Genomic DNA, 27,261 nt, shown 5'->3' with positions numbered 1-27,261 from the left:
ATATTTACTACTATTTTCAGAGTCACATACATTGCGCGTGCATAATATTGGTTAAGTGTCAGGATCGCAACTTTCTCGTATTTATGAGATGACATGGATAGAGTTAGACTAGAGGATTGGATGGATCGAATTAGGTATAGCGACAAAAAAAATTTCATACAATTTTTTTTTTTTTTTGTTTTTTAAGGAGATTTGTGAACCGGAGCGAGTTTTACTATCATTTATATCTAGCACCCAAGATTATTAGGATAAAATCGGTTAGACTATTTTGGTTTTATTAGGACCGCAGGACTGATAAAATCGGTTTTATTAGGAACAGATTTGGTTAGACTAAATTGCCACCCAAGCTTAAATGTACAGGGAACTCTAAAAATTCAACAACGTCATATAAATCACAGCAAAGGCACAAGTAAACGTTGCGGCATTACCGAGGGTGATAGCGGCTAGAGCCCTTATGCAAGCGGCTGAGATCACTAGTATTATAGAGGTATCACCTGAGTTGGCTAGAGACATCTGAGGCCCCTATTCTGCTCATACATCATACAAGATATTACTTGTCTTCTGGGTGCTTTCATTCTCTAATTTTCTCAAGATGAACTTTGACGGCAGTGTGGATGATGAGGGAAGATGCAGTGGCGTGGGGTTTGCTATCCGAGATCACGACACCAGATTAGTTGCGGCAGGAGGCCGTGGACTTTTGACTTGTTAGTGGTGTATGCCGAACTTAGAGCAGCTTGAGAGGGCATCTTCTATGCGAGGCGGATACTGGGTGCGGACCGTATTATTTTTGAGGGCGACTCGACCACAATGGTTGAGTGGATCCGGGGATGCACTGTTGAGGAACAACCGCTGATTCTTGAGATTCGCAGGTTGATGGAGGAGTGCGACTCTCATTAGGTTTCACACATGTTCAGGGGGGCCAATGGGGCGGCCGACTAGGTGGCTTTCTATACGGTCCACCACTTCGGTGGTTTTGTTTGGGTTGGAAGTAGATTTTTTTCAGATTTTGCTGGCCCCATTTACCCCTAGAGCGCCCCCGTTGCCCGAAAAAAAAAGAAGAAAACTTTACGTGGTGCGGTTCCCTGTCTCTTGGGAGATCCGATAAAACCTGGGCTCATTCTTGGCTCGCGCTTCCGTCCGTGGCCATAGCAAAATGCCTCCCAAGAACAAGAAGCGGCAGCAGCAGAAGGCGAAAGCCAAATCGGACGCGAAATCGGCTCCGAAGCTCCAGATATCGGCGGATAACGAGCGCCGCCTCCGCCGCCTCCTCTTGAATACCGAGAGGCCGGCACCGCCGCCGGCGGCGGCGGCCGCCGCCAGTACGGACACCGCTTCGAGAGCTCAAAAAGCGAAGAGGCTCCGGACCATCTACGACAAGCTCTCGCTCGAAGGTTTCTCTGCCGATCAAATCGAACAGGCTCTCTCTGCTCTCAAGGTTATTTATTTTTTTCTTATGTACATTTTTTTCTCCTTGTATCACAAACATCCCTTTCTCAACTTGGGGTTCAAGAAACACAAATTGGTCGATTTTTCTGGATTATTTCTAGTTTCTAATGTTCAAACCAGACCTAGACTTGATCCATAACACAAATTAGATAAAACGTAAAGAGTACTAGAACTTACTTTTGATTCTTGTCCATCCGGCTTCAAGAAACATGGACTGGTTTTTTTCTTTCGGATTTCTTTTAAATGTTAACGCGATTAAATTTGTGTTAAAGATGAAAGACTTAGCTAGGGACGTTCTTTTGGTTCTTGCGAACTTTGGGTTTTAGAAACTCAACATGATCGAAGTTTCTTGGCATGTTTTGTTTTGACCCACTATATTTTGAAATTCTAATGCGATTGCTGTGCATGCTACGATTCTGTTTCACATGATCACAACCTTCTGGTTCATGAATTAGGGATTTTATCTGAATTTTATGTCCAAGAAAGATTCGGACTTAATTTATTCCATTTTTGTGACTCCTTTTGCTGGTTGATCCGTAGTATTTTTTGTGCAATTTCCCTGGTTGTTTGGATGATGAGAGGTTTCTTGATTAAGGATTTCAACCTGGACTTAATTTTTCAGAAAAACTTGGTGGTTGAGATTTCTTGAAATTCTTTAAAGTGATCGATTTTCTTTAAAGAGTAACAAATCGGGCAATGTACTTGGAATTTGTTATATATGTAAAACAATTGTTTCTGTAAATCATAGGAGGGTGCAACGTTTGAGACTGCTCTGGACTGGTTATGCTTTAATACTCCTGGAAATGAGCTTCCTCTGAAGTTTTCAAGCGGGGCTTCTTCATCTACTCATGAAGGTATTTATTCTTTATTCTATTCTGTGACTAGTCTATTTGTTTCCTTTTATTATTTTTTCTGGCTGATGTGAGTGAGTGCTATCTTTAGTTCTTATTTTATTCTTTTCGTGTTTTTGTTTTGGAACTACTGCACTAAGAAGAAATCAGCATGGACTGCATCTGTTTCCATTTAACTTAGTTTTTTCTGCAACACTTTGATGTGCATCTAGTGATTTCTTATACAGGGTCAGAACGATCAGTTAAAATCATATCTACGGCTCGGGATGATTGGGTTCCTCAGCAACATCTACCAGATGAAAGGAAAAAAGACATGCCTGGAGTTTCTATTGTAATTAAAGCACAACGTAGTGAGGAGTTTCTAGATCTGGGGAAATCATCACATAAGGACTGGATACGACAATATATGGAACAACAGGAAGACGAGGAACAACAGGAAGATGAGGAACAACAGAAACAGGTTTATGGATGACTTCAATATATTGTTGTATTGGGGTTTCTGAATAATATGCATATCCTTTATGAGTGACAACAGTATCGGCTTTGCATGATGCATAGTACGCCATATGTACCAAACTGGGCGGTACGAGGCGTATTGTACATTATTATTTCGGTTCCCGTACACGGTACGGAGGCCATACCGAGTGTCGGTATCCCGAACTGGCCCTTGTACTGGGTGTACCGACATAGTGATAGGGTGGCAATGGTACCGGATTCGGTACCGAGATGGCGTACCTTTCATGATGTTTATAAGATAGCATTATTTCATGCTGTATTATGAGTTCTGGGATTACCATAGTAGTAGTCTCACTTAGCTCAAGCTTTAGCAGATATATTATAAAGCCCACCAAGCAATTCATAAGGTTTTGGGTTAGTAATGTTCGATAAATGATAGTAGTATATTTATTTAAAATTAAATCAGAACAAAGAAAAATCTAGAGTGCTGGAAACCTTTTCTTCTTCAATCTATATCTACAGCAATTCACAAACCTTGTCACTCCATGTCTTGCAATCTTTTCTGCAGATCCAAATTTTGCTCCCTTTGCTTACAGCAATACATACCATATATGCTGAACTTGCTTTATTTCTTCCACTTTGCACATCTATTTTGCAAGGCTTACATGCTTAAGCTCTTCTCTTTTATAGAGTATGGAGTATCAGACTAGAAAAAAAGAAAATAAAGCAACTATGGAGGATCAGAATCCCCCATGTAGGTGATTGTGGCTTGTATTGGTGTCACTTAATACAGCAACAAATCATGCACAAATTCTTTGCAATTTTTCCTTTGTGCTTCATTTCTTAATCTTTTCCGAAACCCATTAGCTTCGTGTTCATTATCATTGTTTGATCATATCAAGTTAAACATGGTGCTTCACTTGTTTTTCATTGTTTGATCGTATCAATGTTTTTCGAAAAGCTTGTTTAATCTTTTCGAAAAGCCCTATTCCTCTATGTTTGATATCTAGACTCCTTTTGAGACTGAGAATGTCCCAGACAAATTTATGCTAACATTTGTTCTTGGACTTGTCAGATATTTAAGTTCTAATCCAGATTGGCCTGTACTCATTTAGTTTTTCTTCATTTCAATTTCAACTTGTGTCATTTGCAGCATTGTTGGCAGTATTTTTCCTTATCAGCATATTATGTATGTAAATTGATTTCATTTGGCAGCATTTTTCTTTATTAGCATATTATATATATATATATATTTGGAATATCAATTTTTTTTTTTTTTGCTGCTATATGACTTCACACTGCAGATGATGTTTCTGATGTCTGCACAATATTTTTTTTCTTAATGCAATATTTTTTTTTAAATGATTTCATTTGGCAGTATTTTTCCTTATTAGCATATTGTATTTTTTTTCCTTTTTTTTTTTGAAAAATCAATTTCATAGAAGTGAGAAGAGGAAAATAATTTGCAAGATCTGTCACTACACAAAAAATTGTAAATTGAAAATTTTCCTGCCATATCTGCTTATATCCTTCAAGACTTTCTGATAGTTTTAGTTTTGTGCTGCTCTATGACTTTACACTACAAATGATGTTTCTGATGTCTGCGCAATATCTTTTCTTATATTTTTCAATTTATTCTCTCAATTAGTATTTATAGATTTTATCAAAACTAGATGTACTTTAGTTTATCATTTTTTTGTATCATTTGTCCAAAGCAACTAATATGGGTGGTGATATACATCTTTTTTTCTTGGGTGCTTCATGGTCCTTGGTTTGCTATATTCTTTTCTTATATTTTTCAATTTATTCTCCCAATTAATATTTATAGATTTTATCAAAACTAGGTGTACTTTAGTTTATCATTTTTTTGTATCATTTATCCAAAGCAACTAATATGGGTGGTGATATAAATCTTTTTTTCTTGGGTTCTTCATGGTCCTTGGTTTGCTTGATCTATTATAGGATCAATCAAATTATCTAAATAAACACTGAAAACTTGGTCAAGATGAAGATAAGTTACAATCTTTACAGTTGTCAAGAATTCAGATGGTTAATTGTTGATACTGAAGCAGGCTCAGATTTCTACCCACAGAATGCATGTGCACAGTTTCATACATAACCTTACATTTGATGACAATATTTCTAGCTTTTCATTTGTTGACACCATTGCATATAACAGATTCATTTATTATCAGTTCAAAGATCAGATAATTATTTAATAGTTTTCACAGTTATTTTGTTCTAAGTTTGCTGTTCATCTTGTTTTGTAACAATGCCTGTACAGTATTTTTCATGCCAGATGTGTTAAAGGTAAAGCATCTTTTACCAACTTTCATGTTTACCTGCTGAAACTTTTATGTTATAGAAAAGAGATGTGACATGGCTTCCACCTTGAGTACTAAGATAGGCGACATCTCCATGAATTCATCATTTAGTATTTGGCTTCCACAACTTAGTGCATGTATGTTGTGTATGCCTGGTGCAAATTTGAATGGAATCTCTGAAACGACTATTGCATAGGTTTCTTGGAGGTTCATACAATTTGATTTTTGTTTCTATTTTTTAACTTTTTGTTGATACTGATACATATTACTAGGAGGATGATCCGGACTCTCGTGCTGCTTCTATTGCTAAGGAATACCATCATGCAGTGTTGGGAGCTGTAGAAGCTAAACAGAAAGGAGACAAGAAAAGTCAGGACCAGTTTGGAAAGATTATCAGCAAACTCAAGCGCGAATTATCTATGCTAGGTTTTACTTTGTAGTCTCTTATCTTAAGCTTATTGGATCCCAGTTCTGAAAGCTCCTCAACAAATTTTTTTTGTGCAGGACTGTCCAATGACATTTTGAAGTCAGGATTGCAGGATGAGTTTCTTTATAGATCTTCGGAGAACATATCGTGTGATTCCACAACCTGGGTATCCAACGATTCAAAAACACAAGATAGTGCAGGCGGTCGAGTAGACTTTGCCGTAGATGAAAGCAAACAAATAGTTAATACAAACATAAGTGAAAGCTTTAGTTTGAAGGAGATCGAGCATACCATTGGTCGTCAGGATAAAGCTGTTAGTGAGGATGGTGAAAATAATGAGGAACAGGAGTTAGAACTCGATAGTCTATTTTCCGAGGATTTGTCTTCTGGTGTAGCATTACCCACCGAATTCTTGACACAACAAAAGAAGGATAAATTGCTACAATTTGCATATGAGCATACTTTAGGGAGCATTGATGAAATATGGAAGAAGGTAGCTGTTTTTAATGTTTTCTGGTTTTAACATGTCTAAGTAGTCAGGGACAAATAATTATGAGTAATTTATCACATCTGTAAACTGGTCTCTGTGCGGTCAGTTAGTCCTTTAAAGAAAGGATGCTAGGCCTTTGTTGTATTTTTATAGTTATACAATATAAACGATTGCATTTAACTCTATGGGGTATTCCCTTGGCATGCATGTGCATCTTTCTCTCTCCTCCCCCTCTCTCCCTCCCTCCATCCCTCTCTCTCTCTCTCACTGGGAAAGGCTATTTCCCACACCTTACTCTATACCCACCCCATCCCTACCTAGGCTGGACCGGGCCCTCGGTCAGATCTGGCCACTGCTTGCAGAACTGGGATTTATATGTATGTGGGGATAGAAGCAAGGGCCAATGCCCTTCTGAATCGAACCCATGTCCCTTGCTTGGCAAGGTTTGTACCATCTGAACCAAGGGGTTGGTGTATGCATGTGCTAATGTAATGCAATATTTTCTTCAGGGAGACCCAGGAAGAATCCCTAAGGCTGTTCTGCAAAAGTTCTGCCAGAAACTAGGTTGGGAACCACCCAAATACAGTAAATTATCTGAAAAAGATGACAAGTTCCTATATTCTGTTAGCGTATTGCGTACAGCAACTGGCCGAGGTAAAAGCCGGAAGGCTGGAGGTTTGATTACCATCCAACTTCCCAATCTGGAGGAAGCCTTTGGTTTTGTTGAGGTATGGACGCTCATTCAAATGATAATTTCCAAATTCCATCAGTGCTTAATTTGTAAGCTACATCTGAAGAATGGTTATCTTGCAATACTGCTTCTTGCACATACATTAATGGAGACAATTTTTTATCTATCGTGCTTTCTAAGGGCAACATATTCCAAAAGAATCTTATCCTATATTTTTCTTAAAACAAAATGGTTATATGCTGATGATGCTCTATACCTGACCAAGGATGCAATTTAGTTCCCATTTGTCTACTTATCATGTTCACAATTGCTGCATCAACCATATGCTTTAACTACTATGAAGTATACAGAAAGAATTTTCTCTCCATTTTTAAGTAACTTTTTATAAACAGCCATACTTATTTCCAGGATGCTCAGAATAAAGTAGCAGCTTTTGCCCTTTGCCAACTTTTTCCGGATCTTCCACTTTCCCAAATGCTTAGAGAACCATACTCTTCATTTGTTTCGAAATGGCAGAAAGGTGAGAAACTGAGAATTATTTATTGGATTTCATATTTTTTTCCTCCAGATCTGTCGTGGCTTTTATTTCGGCACTCTTAATTTTCTATTTTAAATATATGAATGGTCAGATGAATGCTCAGCCAAACTGGAAGATAGCGAGGATATTCGTAGAGTAGGCTTCATCGATTCATTATTGAACATTGATACATCGCAGCCAATGATTTCCATGGATTCCAATATTCTTTTTGATGGTGAAAATATAGTAAAACCCAAAAATCTGGAAGGAGCTTGTGATGATCCCTCTGAAAAAGGTAAAATCATGTCATCAGTTTATACAGGTAACTATTATTGGTGGAGAAGTCATTTTTTATTTCATGGAGTTATTCTTAGAAATCAAGATAAAGAAACTTATGGTATTAGTTATGGAATGTTTTACGAGATGTAGGGTCTTTGGTATTTTTGTTGGTCTATTGTACCAGGAGTCTTTGGTTTCTTTCTAGATAATTCATTTATTTATTTTTTGTTTTTCCTCACTTCTTTAGAACTTTCATGGAACTTTTTTTTTGTTTTATGTTTGCTATTAAACCTCTTGAGGTTCCTTGCACTTATTCTTAGCAGAGGATATTTATATGCATTTTATAGGGTTGGCTTTGATCTATCAGAGTTGTATTTGGATGTCTTCCTAGTTCATAGCATATTTATTAGTCTGCATGATGATGATGTTCACCTCATCTCACTGACAAAAAGCATCAAAAAAGTGGAATTATAGAAATATATTTCAGTTATCTAGATGTCATCAACGAACATCACAAATTGATGCTCCTTCAATATGGTCTGTGTTGCTAGCTTGTAAGAATGCACAACTTCTTTGACTGACATTATTAAAATTAATGTCATTGTAGTAATTTAATTTTATTAATAAATATGTTATGCAGTAATTTTAATAATATCATATACTGTGTTAATATTATTCTAGTAATTCTCTTTTTATACTATATGAAACTGAAAGTATATATTTATTTTAGGTAAAAGACCTAGAATAATTTTGGCCCTTTCACTCAGATTAATATTATATCCTTGGTGGCTGGAATATTCTACCTAGGGTGACAATCTGCTTCAGAATCTTCTCGGAATTTCGACAGTTTGGCAGGTGCTTCCTTACTAAAAGTGTTTCCATACTATCCACTTCCTTGCACCCACATGGGTACCCGTTCCTGCACCCGCTTCACCACCCTGATTCTGATTTTGATACCTTTACTGCTATACTTCTCTCCCTCAAATCAAAAATTCCAGGTTTAACTGGGTTACAGTGGTGCTGATCAGAATAATTTAACCAGAATAATGGGGACTCATAGATGGCTGTTTGGCCAGATAATGGGCTGTACCATTGAGTGATGATTCCATCCTTATTTCTGAAATAAATATCAGATCTATTTCTATTTTAATGGATGATGTGAAGTTGTGAACTCTATCCCTGGTTCAGATCACATCAGTTTGGTATTGTGCTATTTAAACATGTGTCACGGAAAGTTTTTCGAACAAAAAGAAATATGGAGAGGTCACCATAGTTAATATAAAAGTGCACTTATGTGATTACTGCTTCAACAGTTTAGTTCTTTTTTTGGTTTTAAGAAACTCATAGTCAAGTTGCTCAAAGACGAAACTCACTGGAAAGTTTACAATATGCGTGCTATTTAAAATAGCACTAGTTGTTTACTACTTCCTTTGGAGTATGGCTTTTACAATGTATGTCCAATTTAAAATAGCACTAATTTTTTACTGCATCCTTTGTAGGTGTGGCTATCTCTTTAAACCTTTTTTTTTTTGTGTTGAGAGTAAGAGTGGGAGATCCACCTGAACAATAATTACCTAGGTCACAGTACTTGGGGATGCACCATCCAAGATTCGAACTAGGACCTCTGTATGACGACTGGGGTAAGACCTAGGTCATCAACTCTTATAGATCATTGTTGTTTTTTGACAAACAATTATTATAGATTTTTGAATACGTAGTTGTTTCCTTTCTAAAAATAAAATTGTGCTAGCTTTTCATGCACTTGACGCTAAAAGTATGAGGTTCCTTTCTCTCGAAAAAGAAGGGGTCCGAAATCTCTTTCATGAAAAAATTTCACACATGCAAACTCTGCCAGATTGGATCTGGATTTTCTTCACTTATGAGTTGCTCTATCTATCTTTTGCAATGGAATGATTCACAAATTCTCAAAGAGGTGGATTTTACACTTTTTCTTCTTTAGGAATTCGTTTTGTTTACATGAGTCCAAATATTTCTTTTATTGCTAAAACATTTATTCTTATTTAATTCCATTGTAGATTTACCTACTCAAGTTAGTAAACATGATTCAAAGTTTTCAAATTTTGAAAATATAGTATCTAAGACACTCATAATTGGTTATATATTTTGATGAATTAATAAGTTATGATTGGGTAGTATTAACATCTAATATATCAGAAATTAGGGATTTAGGACATGTTAATCAATTCTAAGCACTCTAATGCCTACTCCAATTGTTATTGCCTCGTTTAAGGCTTTTCATCACACCATCCCTTTCCAGGTGTATGTGGCAACTAGCCATAACCATCAAGCATTGTCCCAGCTATTTGCTATTGGTTTTATGGTTCTCATTTGGTAGGCATTCCTCATAACTCCCCCAGGTGCATGCAGTAAGCATGGGACATGGTGTACCCTACAAGTGTTGCTGGTTCCACGAATTATGGTACATGTGCCCCACAAGTTCATTTACAATTCCTCGTTACAGTTGTGGGTTATATTTACTGTAATAGGTGATGATCATAATGTCATCGAGCTTCCCCTTGACTATGGTTATAGCTGTACCCTCCAAGGGATCCATAAGTGACTGAAGCATACCTTGATGTGCACTCATTATGAGGGAAAAAAGACTTCCAGCCATATTATTGTTCATATTGAAAGTCCTATAAGAGTTTTTGGTTGATATTCACTGTCCCAGTTGTTGGTCATGGTATCAGCGTTCCACCTTTGACATACAATGAGGACCATGAGGTGTTAGACATGGAGGTGGAAATGTGGGTGATATCAGGACTTCAAAAAGGCCTTCTCTTGTATTTCATGATCTTGCTTTTATATATTCTTACATTCACATGAATATTCAGTACCTTTTATCTTGATATCTGTTGCTTGTTCCCTGTGGCAGCCAGTATGTGTTCCTTGTGTTGCTTTTGCTTATAGTTTATTAAGGTTATATGTGATTGTGATGTTTCTGCTTTAATTTGAGGACCATGAGGTGTTAGACATATGGAGGTGGAAATGTGGGTGATATCAGGATTCATGATCTTGCTTTTATATATTCTTATATTCACATGAATATTCAGTACCTTTTATCTTGATATCTGTTGCTTGTTCCCTGTGGCAGCCAGTATGTGTTCCTTGTGTTGCTTTTGCTTATAGTTTATTAAGGTTATATGTGATTGTGATGTTTCTGCTTTAATTTGAGGAGCATGTATGCATGTATTTATCTATATATGTATGCATGCATGCATGCATGTATGTGTATAATATGTACAGACCATTTCGTCTCATTGTACTTATCTTGTTAAATTGATAAGCTATAATAAGGTCAGTTTGTGAGCGATATGTGTATGTCTTTAGATTAATTGAACATAGTCATGCTGCAGCAATGTTGATAAGTTGGTGGGCATGTTCTTCAGAGGGTAAAGTTGTAAAATTTGTTTGTGGATGTCAGTACGGTATAGAGGCTGTTTACACTTCCATACCAACACATCATACAGATACTGTGCTGACTCCAAAAGTGTATCATGTGCCAGTATGGTGATGTACTGTACCATACTGTACTAGTAAAGGACCTGATAGAGAGACTTAAAAAAATGTTCTCAGCTCTGAACTTCTTGCCTTCTTTGTCTTCATAAGTTGATCAAATTATCATCAGCAGTTTCTCTCTTCATTTCATTGGTCTCAAATGTACTTGAATTTCCCTATCTTTCTTAGTTGTAATGAAGTTCCGTTATTGATTACTTTTTCTATTGCTGTCTTGTTTGTTTATCCTATTTATTTATTTTTTTTATTGGGTGCATGTAGGAATGAGTTCTACGGAAGCAGCAGCAAGCATTTATTTGAAAAAAGAACTAGAGAATAAAATGAAGCTGCCAAAATACATGGTATCTGCTTGACCTGACAAATATTTTGTCACTGTGCTATGAACAGTCAATTGCATTCAATGAGCAAAGTGCTTTTTAGTTCTTTCTTAGGGTGCATATTTTTGACATCCTATGCAACCTATAGTCCCTAATGTTGATCTACATCTTTTCTACCAATTATACACCAGTATATCGATATGTAATTGCACATCTGCAATGAGATTTGCTATATGTGGCCCATGATGCTTACTTTGATAAATGACTTAGATGCCTCTTAAAATTTCAAGTCACAAGTTTAATCCTGACCATTTGAAAGCTCTATTTCATTCACAATTCATCTTTTTATTGCAGAAAATGCTGGAAGCTAGGGCTGCTCTACCCATAGCTAGGCTGAAGGATAGTTTCCTACATTTACTGAAGGACAATGATGTGATTGTTGTTTGTGGAGAAACAGGTTGCGGTAAAACGACACAGGTATGTTATAATTATTTTTCATTTTGATGCTTAAGATGATAGTCATGATATTTTTTTAAAATTTCTCTGTATATTTTTTCTAAAAACATACAGAGAAATTTCTTGTCTACTTCAGAGAAATATGCAATTGAAATACAACAAGGAAAATTGTGAAGAACTTCCCTCTGGATAGTTGAAATCATTCCCCAGACAGGGAACATTCCATGAATAAATGAAAAACCTTAATCCTTGGGAACCAATGAGATAGCGAACTTTTCTTGCTATCATAATAGGAAATGTAAATATGCTAGCATCCACTGAAGTCTCTGAAGGATAAAAGGTCTCCCATTTTTCTGAAACATTATTGTCTTGTTGGCGGCATCAAGTAAAATTGAAGGGATTGCTGAAAGTCATCTACACTACAAAGTAGATGGCAGTGCTGAAAGGGATATCTATAATTGTTACCCTTTGTGTCTTATATGTATCTTTGATGATGTTTGGTTTATAGGAAAAACACATCCAAGAAATCAAGAGATTTCATAAGGTATGATGCTAGATAAGAAAGCGACATGTGGTTTTAATGTTAGGACTTAGGAGCATATTTTTACAATTATAAAAGAACCATATAAAGTGGTTTATCAGAATGATATGGGTCTTGGTAACATGCCTTCTCAGTATCTGCCAACAAGTTTGGGTATGTTTTTTTTTGCTGATGGATGCTGAGTGTGTTCATGGTATAGATAGTGCAGACTATTGATTCCTAAGAGCAAAATAGATGACAAATGAAACATTTGTTGGAAATTTAGTATGGTTCTAGTCGACAATTTAGTGTCAAGAATCCTTGTCTAACATGGAAATCACAGCTGATGTATTATCTCCTAGTGCAACTGGCTCCACAAAAGCTGTCAGGCTGAGGAACAATAAAAAAATTTGCAAGATTTCTGTGTTGCTTGGGTATTTCTCTTCCTTGTTTCAACTGCTAGTCTATACCTATTGTTGGTCTCCATTCAGTAGCTTGGATTAGGATCCTTGTGTAATATCACCTTGCCAAATTTTGATCCAGCAACGAAGAAGAGCCAATATTTAACCCAAGGTTTGCTATGCGAGTCGTATTGCCATGTACTGTGCATATCGTACCGTATTGGTACTGAACCGATACTCTGTATGGGGGTGTGTAGAGTGTCAATATGCCAAACTAATACCAGCATTACACCAACATTATACTTGTGCATGTTTCAAAACCGGTATTGCGAACCTTGATTTCACCCTACCAGGTGAAATGACAATGTTGTAATTGTATTGTTCAGAGAAATTCTTGTAGTTGTTTGGCCTATAATATCTAATTATGCTCCAAGAGTCCCTCCTCTAGTTAAATGGCATACCCTACAACCTACTAAATTTCCACTACTGCTTAAGCAAAGTATATGTGGAATTTTCTGAATAAGATGAGCTTCTTCACAACTATAAAATAATTATATTTTCCTTGCTTTATGATGCCCCTCTAGGGGAAAAAATCCTTTCACTCAAGGATTCATACCATGATTAATATCACCATCACAACTTTAAAAGTAGCATTATAAAGATTATGTTACCCCCTTCCCCTAGAACTAAAGCCTTCTGCCTGCTGTACTTAGTCTTTTCATTTATTGGTATATATATTTGTTTACTTCTTTTGCATAAGATTATAGTGATCATTTTCTAAATACTTAACACTTGCAGGTTCCACAATTTATTTTGGACGACATGATTAACTCAGGGCAAGGTGGATGTTGTAACATAGTGTGCACACAACCCAGGAGAATAGCAGTATGGTTAATCCCCATTATATTTCTTGTTTGACTCAAATGTATTTTTAGCATGTATATGTTGGATATTGGTTGATATGCTTTGGTGTGGTTTTTTTTTTTATCATGCAGTGTGGTTGAAGCGAACTTTGATTTATTGCCTTAAAATGATTTACTCTTGGAGATGTTAGTCTTGATGTTCACACACAGAACGATGCCATGTGCTCAGACAGGATCTTCATGATTATTCTTATTTCATTTATTTTCTATGTTATAAGCAAAGCCAGCCATCTGCTTCTTCTGGCAATAACAATTTGCAATACATTACTACATGGTATACTACCTTGTGTCTATTGGCATAATGACAATATTGTCCTAATTATTGGAAAATTCTTAAATTATTCCCCATTTCTTTTCTTTGGCTGAAATGAATCTCTGAATCATTCTGTGGTAATTGAATTAATCAAGAATCATACAGTTATTCACAATTTTAACAATTCAATGAACTATTGATGGCTGGTTTAAGAAACATTAGTGAATTACAGATGAGTAGCATTATAAATTGCTGGTGATGCTGGTTTTTTTGCTGTCTGTTCTCATTTTAAGATGAATAAAAATATAAATATGTCGAATATCTTACAAATACGCTGAGTATCTTACTTTATTTTTGTTAATGTCTCTATGTTTTAGCAATCGAAATTCTTGTGAACTTTTAGTGGATTCTTCATATTTTTTCAAACACTAGATCTTTACCTCTAGTCGAATTGTACTGGAGAGCTGAACTTGCAACCATCTTTATTAACATGCTTGTAATTGCTTTCAGGAATGGACCAGCAGTTAGAAAATGGATCATTAGCAAACTTCTATATTTATGATTTTCTTTAATTTCCCTCATGGAATACTCACATTCTTATTGTTGCTTAGTTCTGTTCCTATGTGCAAATTATCTATATGGTTATTTACAGACTAACAGATACTTAATGAAGCATCAACATTTTGAGGACACATGTAGATATGTTAATCACTTGCATGTCTGTTTTATGTTTTTTCTTTTTTCTGGTTATGTAAATAATGTTTTAGCATTTTATGGTTAATGCTAAATTTTGTGGGCTAGTTTTTGCACTCCAATAGTAATATAATTCTATTAGCTGCATTTAGAATATAGTTTTACACTTTTACTTCTATCAATAAAGGATTCTCCTAATGAATTCAAAATCTTCTTCGTGATATTATTATGCTTTTAGGATTGTGGCTTTCTTCTTCTTTTTTCCCCTGACAATTTGTTCTATGCATTCGATAATATATATATATATATATATATATATATATATATATATATATATTTCATTCTTTTTGGGACTTTAGGTGCTAAATGTTGGAGTCATAATGTGATGGAAGAGAGCATAATATATGCTTTTAATAGATTACGTAGTATGATACTGCAAACACTATACTTGAGAATATTATGTGTGTAAGAAGATTTTTTTTTTTTTTTGGAGCTATATGGTTGTAATGTGCCACCACCAGGGTTTGTCCCTTGACCTCCCTAAAAGACAAGCCATTCGGAGTGGGATGCCAACGAGCTAAGACTAACAGCTGTTGGCATGTAAGAAGAATAATCATATACAACATTATAACAGATGTCTAAAGCTATTTTTGCTCTCCAACTTGAGAAATAAAATAGTGACACGGGATAAAACCACAATTCACCTCATCTATATTAATATGTGAAGACAAATAACTCTTTCCAAAGGATTCTAAAGTTGATAGTATGCTAGATTTTGGAAAATCTAATAGTATCTAGGGTAACGGTGAAAATGTCTTGTGATGAAGTCCACTGATCAATCCATTAGTAGGTGGATGCTAACCTAGAGACCTACGAATACTATGCTCCTCTTTTTTTTTTTTCTTTTTTTTTGCTACGACAGGTAAATCATACAACACGTGCACGGATACATTCAATAAAGTCAGAAAACAAAATATTTCGGAGCTCCCAAGGCAGCTTCCCATCCCCTGTTCACACGGTACTGCCGACGTGGTTGGCACATAGGTGGCCATTTAGTCTGCAACCAACCCCATTGGCTTCTCTAAACACATGCTTAGCTTGGAGAAATTCTCCATCCCTCATCATCATCCAGATATCACGAAGCAATGGATGGTCACCGGTAGTGACCCTCGGACCTCCTGGATCCAATTGATGACCGTGGCCGAGTCACCCTCCAAAATGACTGAACTAGCTGATAGCACACACTGAGCATGTCGAAGACCTGCCCAAGTCGCCCTCAGCTCTGCACCGAGAATTGTGCAATCGAATAGCGGACAGCCTTCCGCTGCCTCAACCCTGGAGTTTGGGTCCCTGATGACGAAACCCGCTCCACCTATTGTGCCTCCATACAGTACCAACTCATCGAAATTGACCTTGAGGAAGCTAGGGGATGGGGGCTCCCAGGTGAAGAATACCGTACGGGATGCTGCCGAGGCAGAATGGGAACTCCAGATGTCTCGAGCTATCAAAGGCCGGTCTAAGAAGGAAGCATGACTAATCTTTGCCGCATCCACCCGGGCGCTCTCCGCTACGATCCTTGGCGACATGCTATGCTCACCAAATGTTCGAGTATTCCTTGCCAGCCATATCTGGTATGCTGTGTAAGTCGCTCTAACCGCTTCCGGGCGTGTCAGAGGGTGGTATCCTCTTAAGAGGACAACATGTGGTATCCTCTTTAGTATTGGAACTTCAAAAGAGTATTCCATGTGATGCATTGGAAAGCACTTATTGTCTTAAATGTTGAAACTCATAAGGTTAATATTGCCAAGACATTAGTATCCTTTATTGCTCTTATTTATGCAATTATGTTTTTGGTCATATTAATATTTTATCTGTTAATTGCAATGCAATTTCTCTATATGTGAGAACTGGATACCAGGTTTCTGCTACATGTTTTTGTAGGCCATCTCTGTTGCAGAAAGAGTGTCAGATGAACGATGCGAGTCCTCACCTGGTAGTAATGATTCATTGGTTGGTTATCAAGTTCGCCTTGATAGTGCCAGGTACTGCAATATGTAATTTTTGCAAATCAGCATCTATGCTATGCACACAGACACCTATGTAACATGTAGCCTCAATTACCTGTACTCCACAACTAAACCTAGAGATTGGCATGACACATGGACATGGTTCCATCAGAAGAAATTGTTAGATATTGAAAGGTTTGATGCCTAGAGGCACAGTGATACCTGACACAAGAACCTGTGTCCGTGTAATGCAGACAGATAAACAGACCTTTTATTTTGTGTTGTTAGTGTATATACCATATACACAAATTGTTGGAAGAAATTACATATCTCTGAAAATGTTTTTTTTATATTTACTATTCTAGGAATGAGAAGACAAAGCTTCTCTTTTGTACCACAGGCATCCTTCTTAGGAAGTTGGCAGTAAGTTTTGCTTGTTGCATTTATGATCTGTCTAACTGTTTACATCTATTACATGTAAATTTTTTACATTAGTCATGTATTCTGCCTGGCCTTCAGTATATTCCTTTACAGTACAGTTTCCAGTATTTGTACAAATAATTGCATTTGTTTTCTTGATGGATTTAATGTAGATCTGAACTGTCTTATTAGTCTGTCATCATCATCTTAGCATCTTTGAGAGAGACCTGGGTGCAAAACCATAATGTTCCCAGGTTTCTTTCTTGTGTGTGCATCTGTGTGTGTGCTTGCATGCGCGTCTGGGGTGTGCATGTGCAGGTGCCTTTGGGGTGGGTTGGGGGTGGGGAGTTGCTTGAGTGTGCATGTGTAGGGTGTCTGTATGTGTGTGCATGTGTAGGGTGTGTGTATGTTTGTGCATGTGCACATGTATATGCATGCTTGCATGTTTATGTGCATATGTTTGTGTGCCTGCATGTCTACATTTTTTTTTGGGGGGATAGGGGAGAGGGATAAATGCACCTTTTGAAACACTATTGATATAAGAAATATATGTGTTCATTTATTACGATGTAAGCTAAACATATTATTGTAAAATGCACTATGAAAATAAGCAAAATCTCATGTGGTCCTCTTATCACAAACATAAAGGCGAGTCTTTAGTTTGTGTCTACCGGAAACTTACCGCTACAACCTTTAACAAGGTTTACCATGCATTTTTTTAAATCATTACTATCGGTAGCTTTATTCTTTATGCAAATAATTTTAAATCTTAGATTGAAAATTAAGTCTAGCTTGATTTCTGTCAGATTTTCTTCTCATTCTTTCACATATTCTAGATATGGAAATTTGCATTTTGGAACCTGAAGAAACATTGTGTATTGCAAGTGGTCCCGATTGTACTATATGCTGGGTCTTTTAACAATGCCATGCACATCTGCCCTCCAGAAAATAGTTAGACCATGGTTTGCCGTACCGGTCCGTACCGGCCGGTACGTACCGGTCCGTACCGGGACCGGTACCGGATCAGCGTGAAATCCGGTACCGGTAATTTATTGTTGAAGAACCGGTACGGAACCGGTACGCCACCGGTACGGATCGGTACGGGACCGGTTCGGACCGGTACGCCACCGGTAGGGATCGGTACGGGACCGGTTCCGTACCGGTCCGGGACGCCACCGGTACGCCGACCGGTACCGGTACGGCGGACCTTGAGTTAGACCATAATGGTCATGGTTATGAAGGCCAAAGACATTGCTAGTTTGCTACTATTGTAATATGACAAAACTTATCATATCATTAAAGTGAAGAAAAAAGGTCTGATTTGGACAACTTATATAAGTTGCTGGACATCAACAAGGGTTGGTGCACATGTTTGATGAAAGGGAAAGTGGATAGCATTTTGGACTTGCAATAAAACTAGGAAATATGTTCTAAGAGTTTAAGTGATCACAAATCTGCTCTTTTAAATGTTTAAAGTTTAAACCCATTTAAGAGGGAAGACTTGTGATCCCATGATTCCAGAAGTCAAATATATGACATTACATTATTTGCAAGTGTTAGAATAACAGAGCTCTCTCTTTTTCTTTTTGGGTGCTTGCACAATTCTCATCCTGTACTGGAAAAAAAAGAAGAGAAAATATAGAAGGAACATTACTAATCTGGACAAGGGGCTGAAAGAGTAAAAGGGGTAGGCACACATATATAAAGAAAAAGGAAATTGGCTAAATTTGCAATGAGAGAGGAATACGTAATACTGGTTATAGCTGGCTGAGAGAACTTGAGGTGCCAAAATCCCATTGATGCTATAGGTACAAAGAGAAATTGATAAAGAAGCCAGTCATGGGGGAGGAGATTCAGGAAGGGAGGGAGCAGATCTTGCTTTTCTCCCATTTGGTGTCAAGGCTTATTTCTTGCATTCTCATTAAAGGGCCTTGATGAGGGTGCAAACATGTTGGATTTGGCTTTCAAGAGGAAAAGAAAAGGATCTGAGTAGGTGCTTGGTTTTGCATTTCTTTTGTTTCATTCGTTTCAATGGTATAGGAACTTTTTTAAGTACAGAAAGATCTGGAAGGTGGAATGGAAGCTGCTGCAGGTTTTTTTTGTCCATGTGATTGGATGGTTTGTTGGGGGCAGGAATGGTAAACAAGGATATTGAAATTCAGTAGGGGTTTCTTTCCCTGCCCATTGACCCAAGCGTGCCGATATGGATGAAAAATCACTTGTATACTTGTTTCACATCCTGAACTTTGTGCACCAACATATCCTTATTATTTTGGACATCACGATCCACTAATATTTTTTGTTGGCAGCCTCATGCTACTCTTTCCTGTACATATTATGATCAGTAAAGATGATTTAGCATTGTGGTTGCCTTCTTTTTAGCAACTGGTACTTATAACACTATTGAGGTGCTTCTTCACTTTGTCCATTATGCTCTAGCTTTATCTTTGCTGTTTTATAAATTGCTCTATTAATTTGGATGAATTAGGCATCAAAAACTGTCACTCGTCAAGATGAGTGTTTACATCTCATTATACATTTCTTTTATGTTATATTTGGGAACATGTACAACTTTTTATGTATGTGAAATTTAGATAATATAACATTTGCTATCATTCATGCAAGTTCTCGCAGGGAAACAAGGACTTGGCTGGCGTCTCACATGTCATAGTTGATGAAGTGCATGAACGGTCTCTTTTGGTAAAACTCTCTCAATCTCTTATGGTTTTACTGTGATCGTGGTGCTTTTTACATGTCTTTCTAATTGCATGTTTAAATATTTTATTTTGTACTCTTTTGGCTTACTTTGCTTATTATTACTAAACGAAACAAAGTAAGAAAGAACAATAGGATATTCAGTGTGGACAGGAGAACATCTGGAAATAGTTATGTGCAAATCTAGAAAGGAGTCCATAATGAGAATGTTAAAAGGAGCAAATCTAGATTTGGTTATGTGCAAAACTAGGGGGGGAATCCAAAATGAGTTCATTGTAGGGGCTTAGCATAGATAGAGTGTAAAATATTTGAGGCAGGCATGCGTTTGGATGGTAGGTATGCATTACAGGCAATGTTACTGGGACATGTGACAAGGGTGTTAAGTGTCCATGTGCCAAGAGGAATCTGACTTGACAACTTTTTTGAAAATTGGATGGGGACATGTGTATTTACGTGTGCATATATTGAATAATGAACAACACCTATATACCTTAAGTTAATTAAATTTGATAAATGGTTGCTACTTGTTACATCAAACTTGACAACCTTCATATAGAAGTGCCAAAGTTAGACATGTAATAACGATGACATCATGATGCAATGGTATGAAATCGTGTCAAGAGATGCCCCTAGTGTCGAGGTGCTCAGCACATCAAAAAACCCACAAAAATGGAGTGTCCAGGCAATAATGATGGCAGAGGCAATAAAAGTTTGGAAAAACTTTGTTTGAGTGGGAATTTGAATCGGTAAAAATGCAATGGCATGTTGCTGAGGAACTGGGCCCTAGAAGAGTGAGAAGGCATGCTGGCATTGTTTGTTCTTTTCTAGAGTGCCAACCTTATCTTCTGCAATAGGACAATGATATAATATGTGACAACCAAGTCTACATCTGACAGAAGGCTTCATTAATTTCCAAGCATGTCCAAAAACTGATAGATTTCAGTTGGTAGGAATTTTTCTCTTCATATTCCTTGAAGAAATAACTTTAGATATCTAAATTGGTTATTATAATAAGTTAATAACTTAGTTTATGGAAAGCTTTGTCCTTGCAAAGATGTACCTTTCAAGCTAACAAAATTTGGAATAGATTTTTTTAATAAAATTTTATCAGTATACCTTGTAGTATATGCTTAACTATTATCATGAATTCATAATTAAGGTTTGCGATCTCGGTACCGGTACCATCCTATTGCAGTGTTGATATACTTGGCATGGGGGCTGGTTTGGCGTATGGAGTGTCGGTATGCCTCCCATACCACATACTAGTTCGGTATTGATATGGTTGGGTATGCACCGGTACCGACCGGTATGACAAACCTTGATCATAATGGTTTCTTCAATTCTCAAAAGTCTATCACAGTTATACACCCATTTCTATTCAGGCACTACACCCATTTCTGAGTTGACTTGTGGGTTTCTTGTTATGCTTTCCAGTTTCCATAATATATACATTGATTTTGTTAATTTTGCATACATGGTGAATGATTGTACATCTTCATTTTTCTTGAAGCTTTCTGCTGTCTTCATGAATCGCTGCTCAGAAAATTGCATTCTAATGCCGAAAAGCTATCATTTATTTAAATTTGATGCTATATACAACATTGCTTGGTGCATCAAGAAGTTTAGAAAGCTTTTGTACAATGATATATTTGAGTGGATACCATCTTATTGGTCAAAACAATAGTAGCAGTTTAACATTCAAGCAGCTAGTTCCTTTTTTTCCCATTTGACAGGGGGACTTTTTGCTCATTGTTCTGAAAGACCTGATCGAGAGGCAATTTTCTCATAGAAGGCAAAAATTGAAAGTGGTTCTCATGTACTTACTTACAATTAAGCTTTTTCTTTCTTTATCTTCCTTTGTCTCCTTTTTCAACAAAATATATGTTGCACATCCCAATTTTCTGACAGATACGGGACAACCGTGCATAGATTCTAATGATTGTATTTATATGTTCACTGTATATCTAGGTCTGCAACAGTTGATTCGAGTTTGTTCTCGAGGTATTTTGGAAATTGCCCTGTAATCACCGCGGAAGGGAGGACACATCCAGTTTCAACTTACTTTCTCGAGGATGTTTATGAAAACCTTGAGTATAATCTTCCTTCAGATTCTCCTGCATCAGGAACATTTTTGATACCGAAGAAAGGAAAAGTTAGTTTCTTCCTTGCACTAGGAATGCGGATGTAGCTGCAACTTATTAGATCTTCAAATGCATATACTGCTCTGATCTTGAACTGTTTTTCTGCTAAGAATATGCTTATTATTTATTACTTTGCCTAAGAAATTCTTGATGGAACCAAATACGAAATTCTCCGGTTTAATTTTGATATATAAATCCATTCATGGTTTTGAGAGGTTAATTGCTGGCTGTGACATATTTTCAAAACTTTATCTCGTAGTAATTTATATCCCAGTGTTGAAGTTAACATTGTTCACCTGCCTTGTATTGCATGACATTGTGCTGATATTCAAATCTTTGCTCCAGATGCATTTTTAAAAAAAAAATCTAAATATAGCTTTATGGCTACTAATTTTTTTTATAACCATTTTTTTTTCTGATTTTGTTTTTGGGTGATTCTTTATTTTCTTAATATTTTTAGCTTGATCAGTCTCTCTGGTAGTATTAGGTACCATGTATCTCAGCAGTGACGGGTACATTTGCCTGATCCATGTATACACCAGTCATTTGCTGATGCCTTTGTTCTATTTTAGTGCTTTACCATGCTAGCTAACGTTTGGATTAATATTGTTAATCCCAGGCTGTTATCTGAACCAGAAAGGTGATGTTTTATGGATCACCGGTTCAACAGTCAGGTCAATCAGAAATGGACCATAATTTATCATGCCTTAAAAAATACCTGAGGTATTCTGATAAATTTCAGCAATAAGAACTCTTTGTTATACTAAAAATGGGCCCTCTTTTCATCAAATGGCATCACAGCGGCGCATGCCATTACATATAATTTTATATCAAAAGTGAAATGAGTGAGGAATGTGTAACACAATCCTTAGGATAAACCAAGGAATGCCGAACTAGGCCGAACCGCCCGTACCGAGCTGACCCGGTGGGAAACTAGGTCGGTTTGGCCTTTGGATTCGGTTTTGGCCTTGAATCGGCCAGAAAAAGTATGAACCGGACCTTACTGCTGCGAACCAGCATGGAATTGGCCAAAACCGTTCGGAACCGGCCGGTTCAGTTCGAACTCGATGCGAACCGGTCGGTGCGCTGGATCTGTCCCGCTGCTCGCATAATCGGAGCCCGACTCATAGTATGAGGGCTCAAATCAGGCTCTGTGTTTGGCCACCTCATCCTGTTACCCCGGATCATCGAAGCTCACTTGTATGGCAGCCTGGATCCATGCCTCGTCATCTGAAGCAGACGCCTCTTCCGACTTCTTAGAGTGATATGGAGGTGGCTTTGCCGCTCGATGCTTCACCACCTTTTTGTTGGAAACTCTTCTTCGCTGTTCTGAAATCAGCGAAGTACTTCTTCATCAGCTACCGAACCTTCTATGGACATTTCCGGCACGTAGATATGTTAGGGTAAACTACTAGTTAAGTGCCGCTTCAATTTAGTTACCCCTCATTTTTTGAACTCTAGGTTGCACCAGTTGCACTTCCAATGGTGCCGATCCAAGAGTATTTGCCCATGATCCCAACTAATGTCACACTTTGGCTTCTTTTTTCTTGATGGCTCCATTTCTGTAGGTTTATCAACTGCGACAGTTTACCGATTATTTAAAAATAGTAAAATTAACTTATGATGAAGATAAATTTTTTTCGTCAGAAAATACATTTGATATATCTAACACGTAATACTAATTTTTCATATTTATTTATTTATTTAAATATTTCTAATAATTTTTAAATTTCAAAATATATTTAAATATCATAATTTCAGAAAATATGTTTTTTTACTTCAAAAAGTACTTCTGAATTATATAATACGTATTACTATTTTTTTATAATTTTTGTTGTTATTTATATATTTTTAATTATATTTTGAATTAAAAAATAATTTTTAAATATTATTATTTTAAAAAATTAATTTCAATTCAAATCTATGTAGAATCCAATAATGGATGCTACATATATTTTTTTAGGCTGTTGGGCATGCATCAAAGGTTACTTATTTCTCAATTTTTTTTAAATTTAGGCCTAAACTACTACGCGTATGTTTGCACAAAACTTGAATGAATGGACACCAAATTTTGTTAAAAAGTAGCTAGCATGCTCCTAAATATGCTTCAAATTTTACAGTTTTTTTAAAATTTTTATTTTTTAAAAAATATTTTTTAATCCAAAAATATATTTTTAATTTTTACAAATTATAAAATTTAAAAATTAAATTTTTTTGTGTCATCGTGTAGATCGTCTATAGATCAACAACATATAATAAAATCAAACCCAAATCAAAAATTTTGGTATGATCTTTTCTTATTTTGTAATTTTCGAGTTATTTTTTTTAGCCCAAAAAAATGAGGGCATGAGATAGGAGAGAGAAAGCACACCTTATTTAGGCTTAAATCTTTCTTCTAAAGTGCTAAATCGGTGTGATTTTTGACCCGGTGGGAAGGAGGAAGGGAGAATGGCAGAATGGTGACCGCTGCTTACTAATGTTATTGGAAAAGTCTTCTCAGGCCTTTCCAACAATGGCCTTTCCAACAATATTATAACACCACACAAAGAAAAAGGGAGGGGCCCGGTTCAGAACCGGGTTGACTCGGTGCGAACCGGCTAGTTTGCACCTAGTTTGAACGGAACCGGCCGGTTCGCACCAGTAAGGTCCGATCATTTCGGGACTGGTTCCGGCCGATTCGGAGCCGGAACCAAATCCAAAGGCTGAATCGACCCAATTTTTCACTGGGGCCGGAACCGAATCCAAAGGCCAAATCGACCTAGTTTTTCACTGGGTCGGCTCGTTACAGGCCAAACTAGGCGGTTCGCGCTGGTTCGACATTCCTTGGTTATAAAAGTCAAAAGGAAGACATTAATGAAGGTATTATGAGCACACATCTGAATATCAACTCCATGTGTACCTTTTCTTACTGGAAGAAGTATGGGGCCATGCCTTATTGGCTAAGTGGCAATAACCCCTACATGTTTGGCCGATTACTTGTTACTTCTTGTTTTGAATATTAACACCAACTATGGTCCTAGGTTCGGACCAAACGTATCAAAACTTGTGTAATAATGATCTACTTGCACCACGTAACTCGACTTCCTCCCCCTAACTTGATGATTAACTTCAAAAAAGTGTAATTTGGAGCTAGGACGACCTAAGAGTCATATCTAGTCTTATGATCAAGGTTTTAAATACTATGGAATGGGGCTGTCCTCTTTTTTCATGGAACGGGACATCTCTTGTATCGATACTTGGGAGGTGGATGTCGTATCCCGTCCTAACATTTGGGATGGTGCCTTATCCCGTATCCCACCATCTCACTGGTATTTAAAACCAATGTTCTAAATTCTATGGGATGGACTATCCTAGTTTGCCCATCGAATGAGACACATTGCGATTCCACCCCACCCTGATGCTGGGGACTGGAGATGTCCCAAGATATGTCGTTCAAGAAGTTAAGACAATGGCGAGACGGTTTTGTTTTGACACTTAGGAAGGTACCTTGTCTTGGTGTCCCATCGGGATCTAAGACCATGTTTAAAACCTTCCTTAGGATTAAGGTTCGCGATTTTGGTATTGAGTACTTTGCCAATTTGGTATTGGTTTGGTATGGTATTGTATTATGATTGGTATGGAGAACCGTATCAGTACGATACCGATTCATTATTTTTGTTTTTATGTCTTTTCAATTTTTTTGGTTGTTATGGTTATTGTAAGATTTAAGGATCTTGGAATTGTGATTTTAATGCTATTTTGTTTCATATTGGTCTTGGGACACTATATGATTGCTTGATGGATGTCATTGTAATAAATAAAAATACGCAATGTATAGTTTTTTGCTTGAAAATACATATATCATATAGATTTGAATTATAAAATATATATCGACGTCTAGTTCCTTGTGGAGTGTCTATGTTGCTTATGGATGTCAGAACCTCAATCATGATCGGAGCCTTGGACTTTACTACAACCTAGATACTTTGCCCACCCCTATATTCGATAATACGGGAATTTTGGATAGTCACTTTGATACCAATCTTTTGTCTGATACTTTACTGACCATCTCACCCGAGGAAGGTCACGGCAGCAAAAATCCGATCCTACTCTGGCCGAGGCTATGACGGGTAGTAGTACTCAAATACAATACCTTAAATAAAGGATATGCATATGGGCTGTACACTAGCTGTGCTGAATATTTTCCGGTGTTCAATGAGGATCTAGAAACATCCAGGGACTCTTCTCCATGTGCTTCATCAGCATATGCAATAGTGCCGGATCCTGAACTACCACAAAGCGCCTACCTCCTACATGCTATCATATTCTCGTGAGCTTTACATCATGCATCGTGGTCCACATCTTGCATGGCATGAGTGAAATAAGAATCATTGCTGAATGGAATCAGACCATGTGGCTATGAGTCGCATTCACCCTCACGTCCACTGCTACTTCCCTGGGCACCAAGTGCATCATCACTCGGATTGCCATCAGCATCACCACTTGTATCACGAGATGATCTGGGGGCTTATGGTCTTGGAATATGAGTGAACGGGTATCTCATCATCACTCAGGTCCACACTTTACCATTGCTGTTCAACTAGTGAAACTTGCAGATGTCACCAACTTTCCTCTAGTATTCTGATCCAGGGCATCTGGATCTAATTTTCCATGTTTTATTTGGACAACATAAAATAATTAAATTGGCTGACTTCTTGGTTCATTGCTGTTTCCTAATGCAGTTCCTTGAGTCATTATAGAGTAAGAAATAAATGAAGTAGAATTTTTAACATAAGCAAGCATTGTATGCCAAGGAAAGAATTTTTATCTTGGTGAAATTTGTAAGCACTGTTTCCAGTTTGAGCCTGAAGGAAGGTTTTGTTTTGCTGGACAATAATCTAGCTAGCCTTTTCTCCTCTATTAGAAAGATTTTGAAGGGCAGATCTGATTCAGTCGACACTTGCCATGAGATTTATTTCAATTAATATTAAATTAGATTCTTTTTCTATATTGGTTTATTGAGGTTCAACTTTTTCATTCAAGATTTTATGTCGCTGGAATGAATCTTAGAGCACTGCTCTCATAATTCCGATATGATTTATCATTTTATTGGTGAACATTAATGAAAATTATGATTAGATATTTGACCTTTTAATTAAACTAAGCTGTGATCCTTTGCGTTTATGATAGCCTGGTAGCAGGTCTGTGGATAATCACAGGGGAAAGAAGAATCTTGTTTTATCTTCCTGGGGTGATGAATCTCTACTTTCTGAAGACTATGTTAATCCTTGTTATATTCCAGATTTTTTTGAGTCCTACAGTGAGCGAACACGTCAAAATCTAGTGAGTGCCAAGTATATGACCTTACATCTTGGTAATCTTTTGAATGTTATAGTTTGCCCAATATAACCTCCTTTTT

The 27,261-nt window shown here is 37.0% G+C and overlaps 1 protein-coding gene across 10 annotated transcripts in view; it reads left to right on the top strand.

Annotated features, from left to right (window-relative positions):
• Positions 1 to 1,002: 1,002 nt before the first annotated feature.
• The window catches only part of LOC103701281 (RNA helicase family protein), a 59,650-nt gene continuing 33,391 nt past the window's right edge, over positions 1,003 to 27,261 (top strand). For 5 of the 10 annotated variants that reach the window (XR_015977385.2, XR_015977384.2, XM_088720490.2 and 2 more), the window contains exons 1-17: positions 1,038 to 1,435; positions 2,195 to 2,300; positions 2,525 to 2,757; positions 5,350 to 5,503; positions 5,582 to 5,997; positions 6,504 to 6,722; positions 7,094 to 7,205; positions 7,315 to 7,497; positions 11,280 to 11,359; positions 11,690 to 11,812; positions 13,511 to 13,597; positions 16,523 to 16,623; positions 16,953 to 17,010; positions 19,633 to 19,707; positions 21,456 to 21,538; positions 21,691 to 21,874; positions 27,033 to 27,185. Coding sequence is in view for 5 of the 10 variants with exons in the window: in XM_088720490.2 (XP_088576616.2) it covers positions 1,154 to 1,435; positions 2,195 to 2,300; positions 2,525 to 2,757; positions 5,350 to 5,503; positions 5,582 to 5,997; positions 6,504 to 6,722; positions 7,094 to 7,205; positions 7,315 to 7,497; positions 11,280 to 11,359; positions 11,690 to 11,812; positions 13,511 to 13,597; positions 16,523 to 16,623; positions 16,953 to 17,010; positions 19,633 to 19,707; positions 21,456 to 21,538; positions 21,691 to 21,874; positions 27,033 to 27,185 (2,649 nt within the window). In the remaining 5 variants the exon portion in view is untranslated. Of the gene's footprint in view, positions 1,436 to 2,194; positions 2,301 to 2,524; positions 2,758 to 5,349; positions 5,504 to 5,581; positions 5,998 to 6,503; positions 6,723 to 7,093; positions 7,206 to 7,314; positions 7,498 to 11,279; positions 11,360 to 11,689; positions 11,813 to 13,510; positions 13,598 to 16,522; positions 16,624 to 16,952; positions 17,011 to 19,632; positions 19,708 to 21,455; positions 21,539 to 21,690; positions 21,875 to 27,032; positions 27,186 to 27,261 lie in introns of all 10 variants that reach the window. The other 5 variants (XR_015977387.2, XR_015977386.2, XR_015977388.2 and 2 more) reach the window with 2 other exon arrangements.

Source organism: Phoenix dactylifera, chromosome 4, assembly GCF_051530095.1.
Source record: "Phoenix dactylifera cultivar Ajwa chromosome 4, Ajwa_hap1_PhDact_Kaust_v1.1, whole genome shotgun sequence".
Taxonomy (NCBI): Eukaryota; Viridiplantae; Streptophyta; class Magnoliopsida; order Arecales; family Arecaceae; genus Phoenix; species Phoenix dactylifera.
This window is presented reverse-complemented; position numbering and strand designations above follow the sequence as displayed.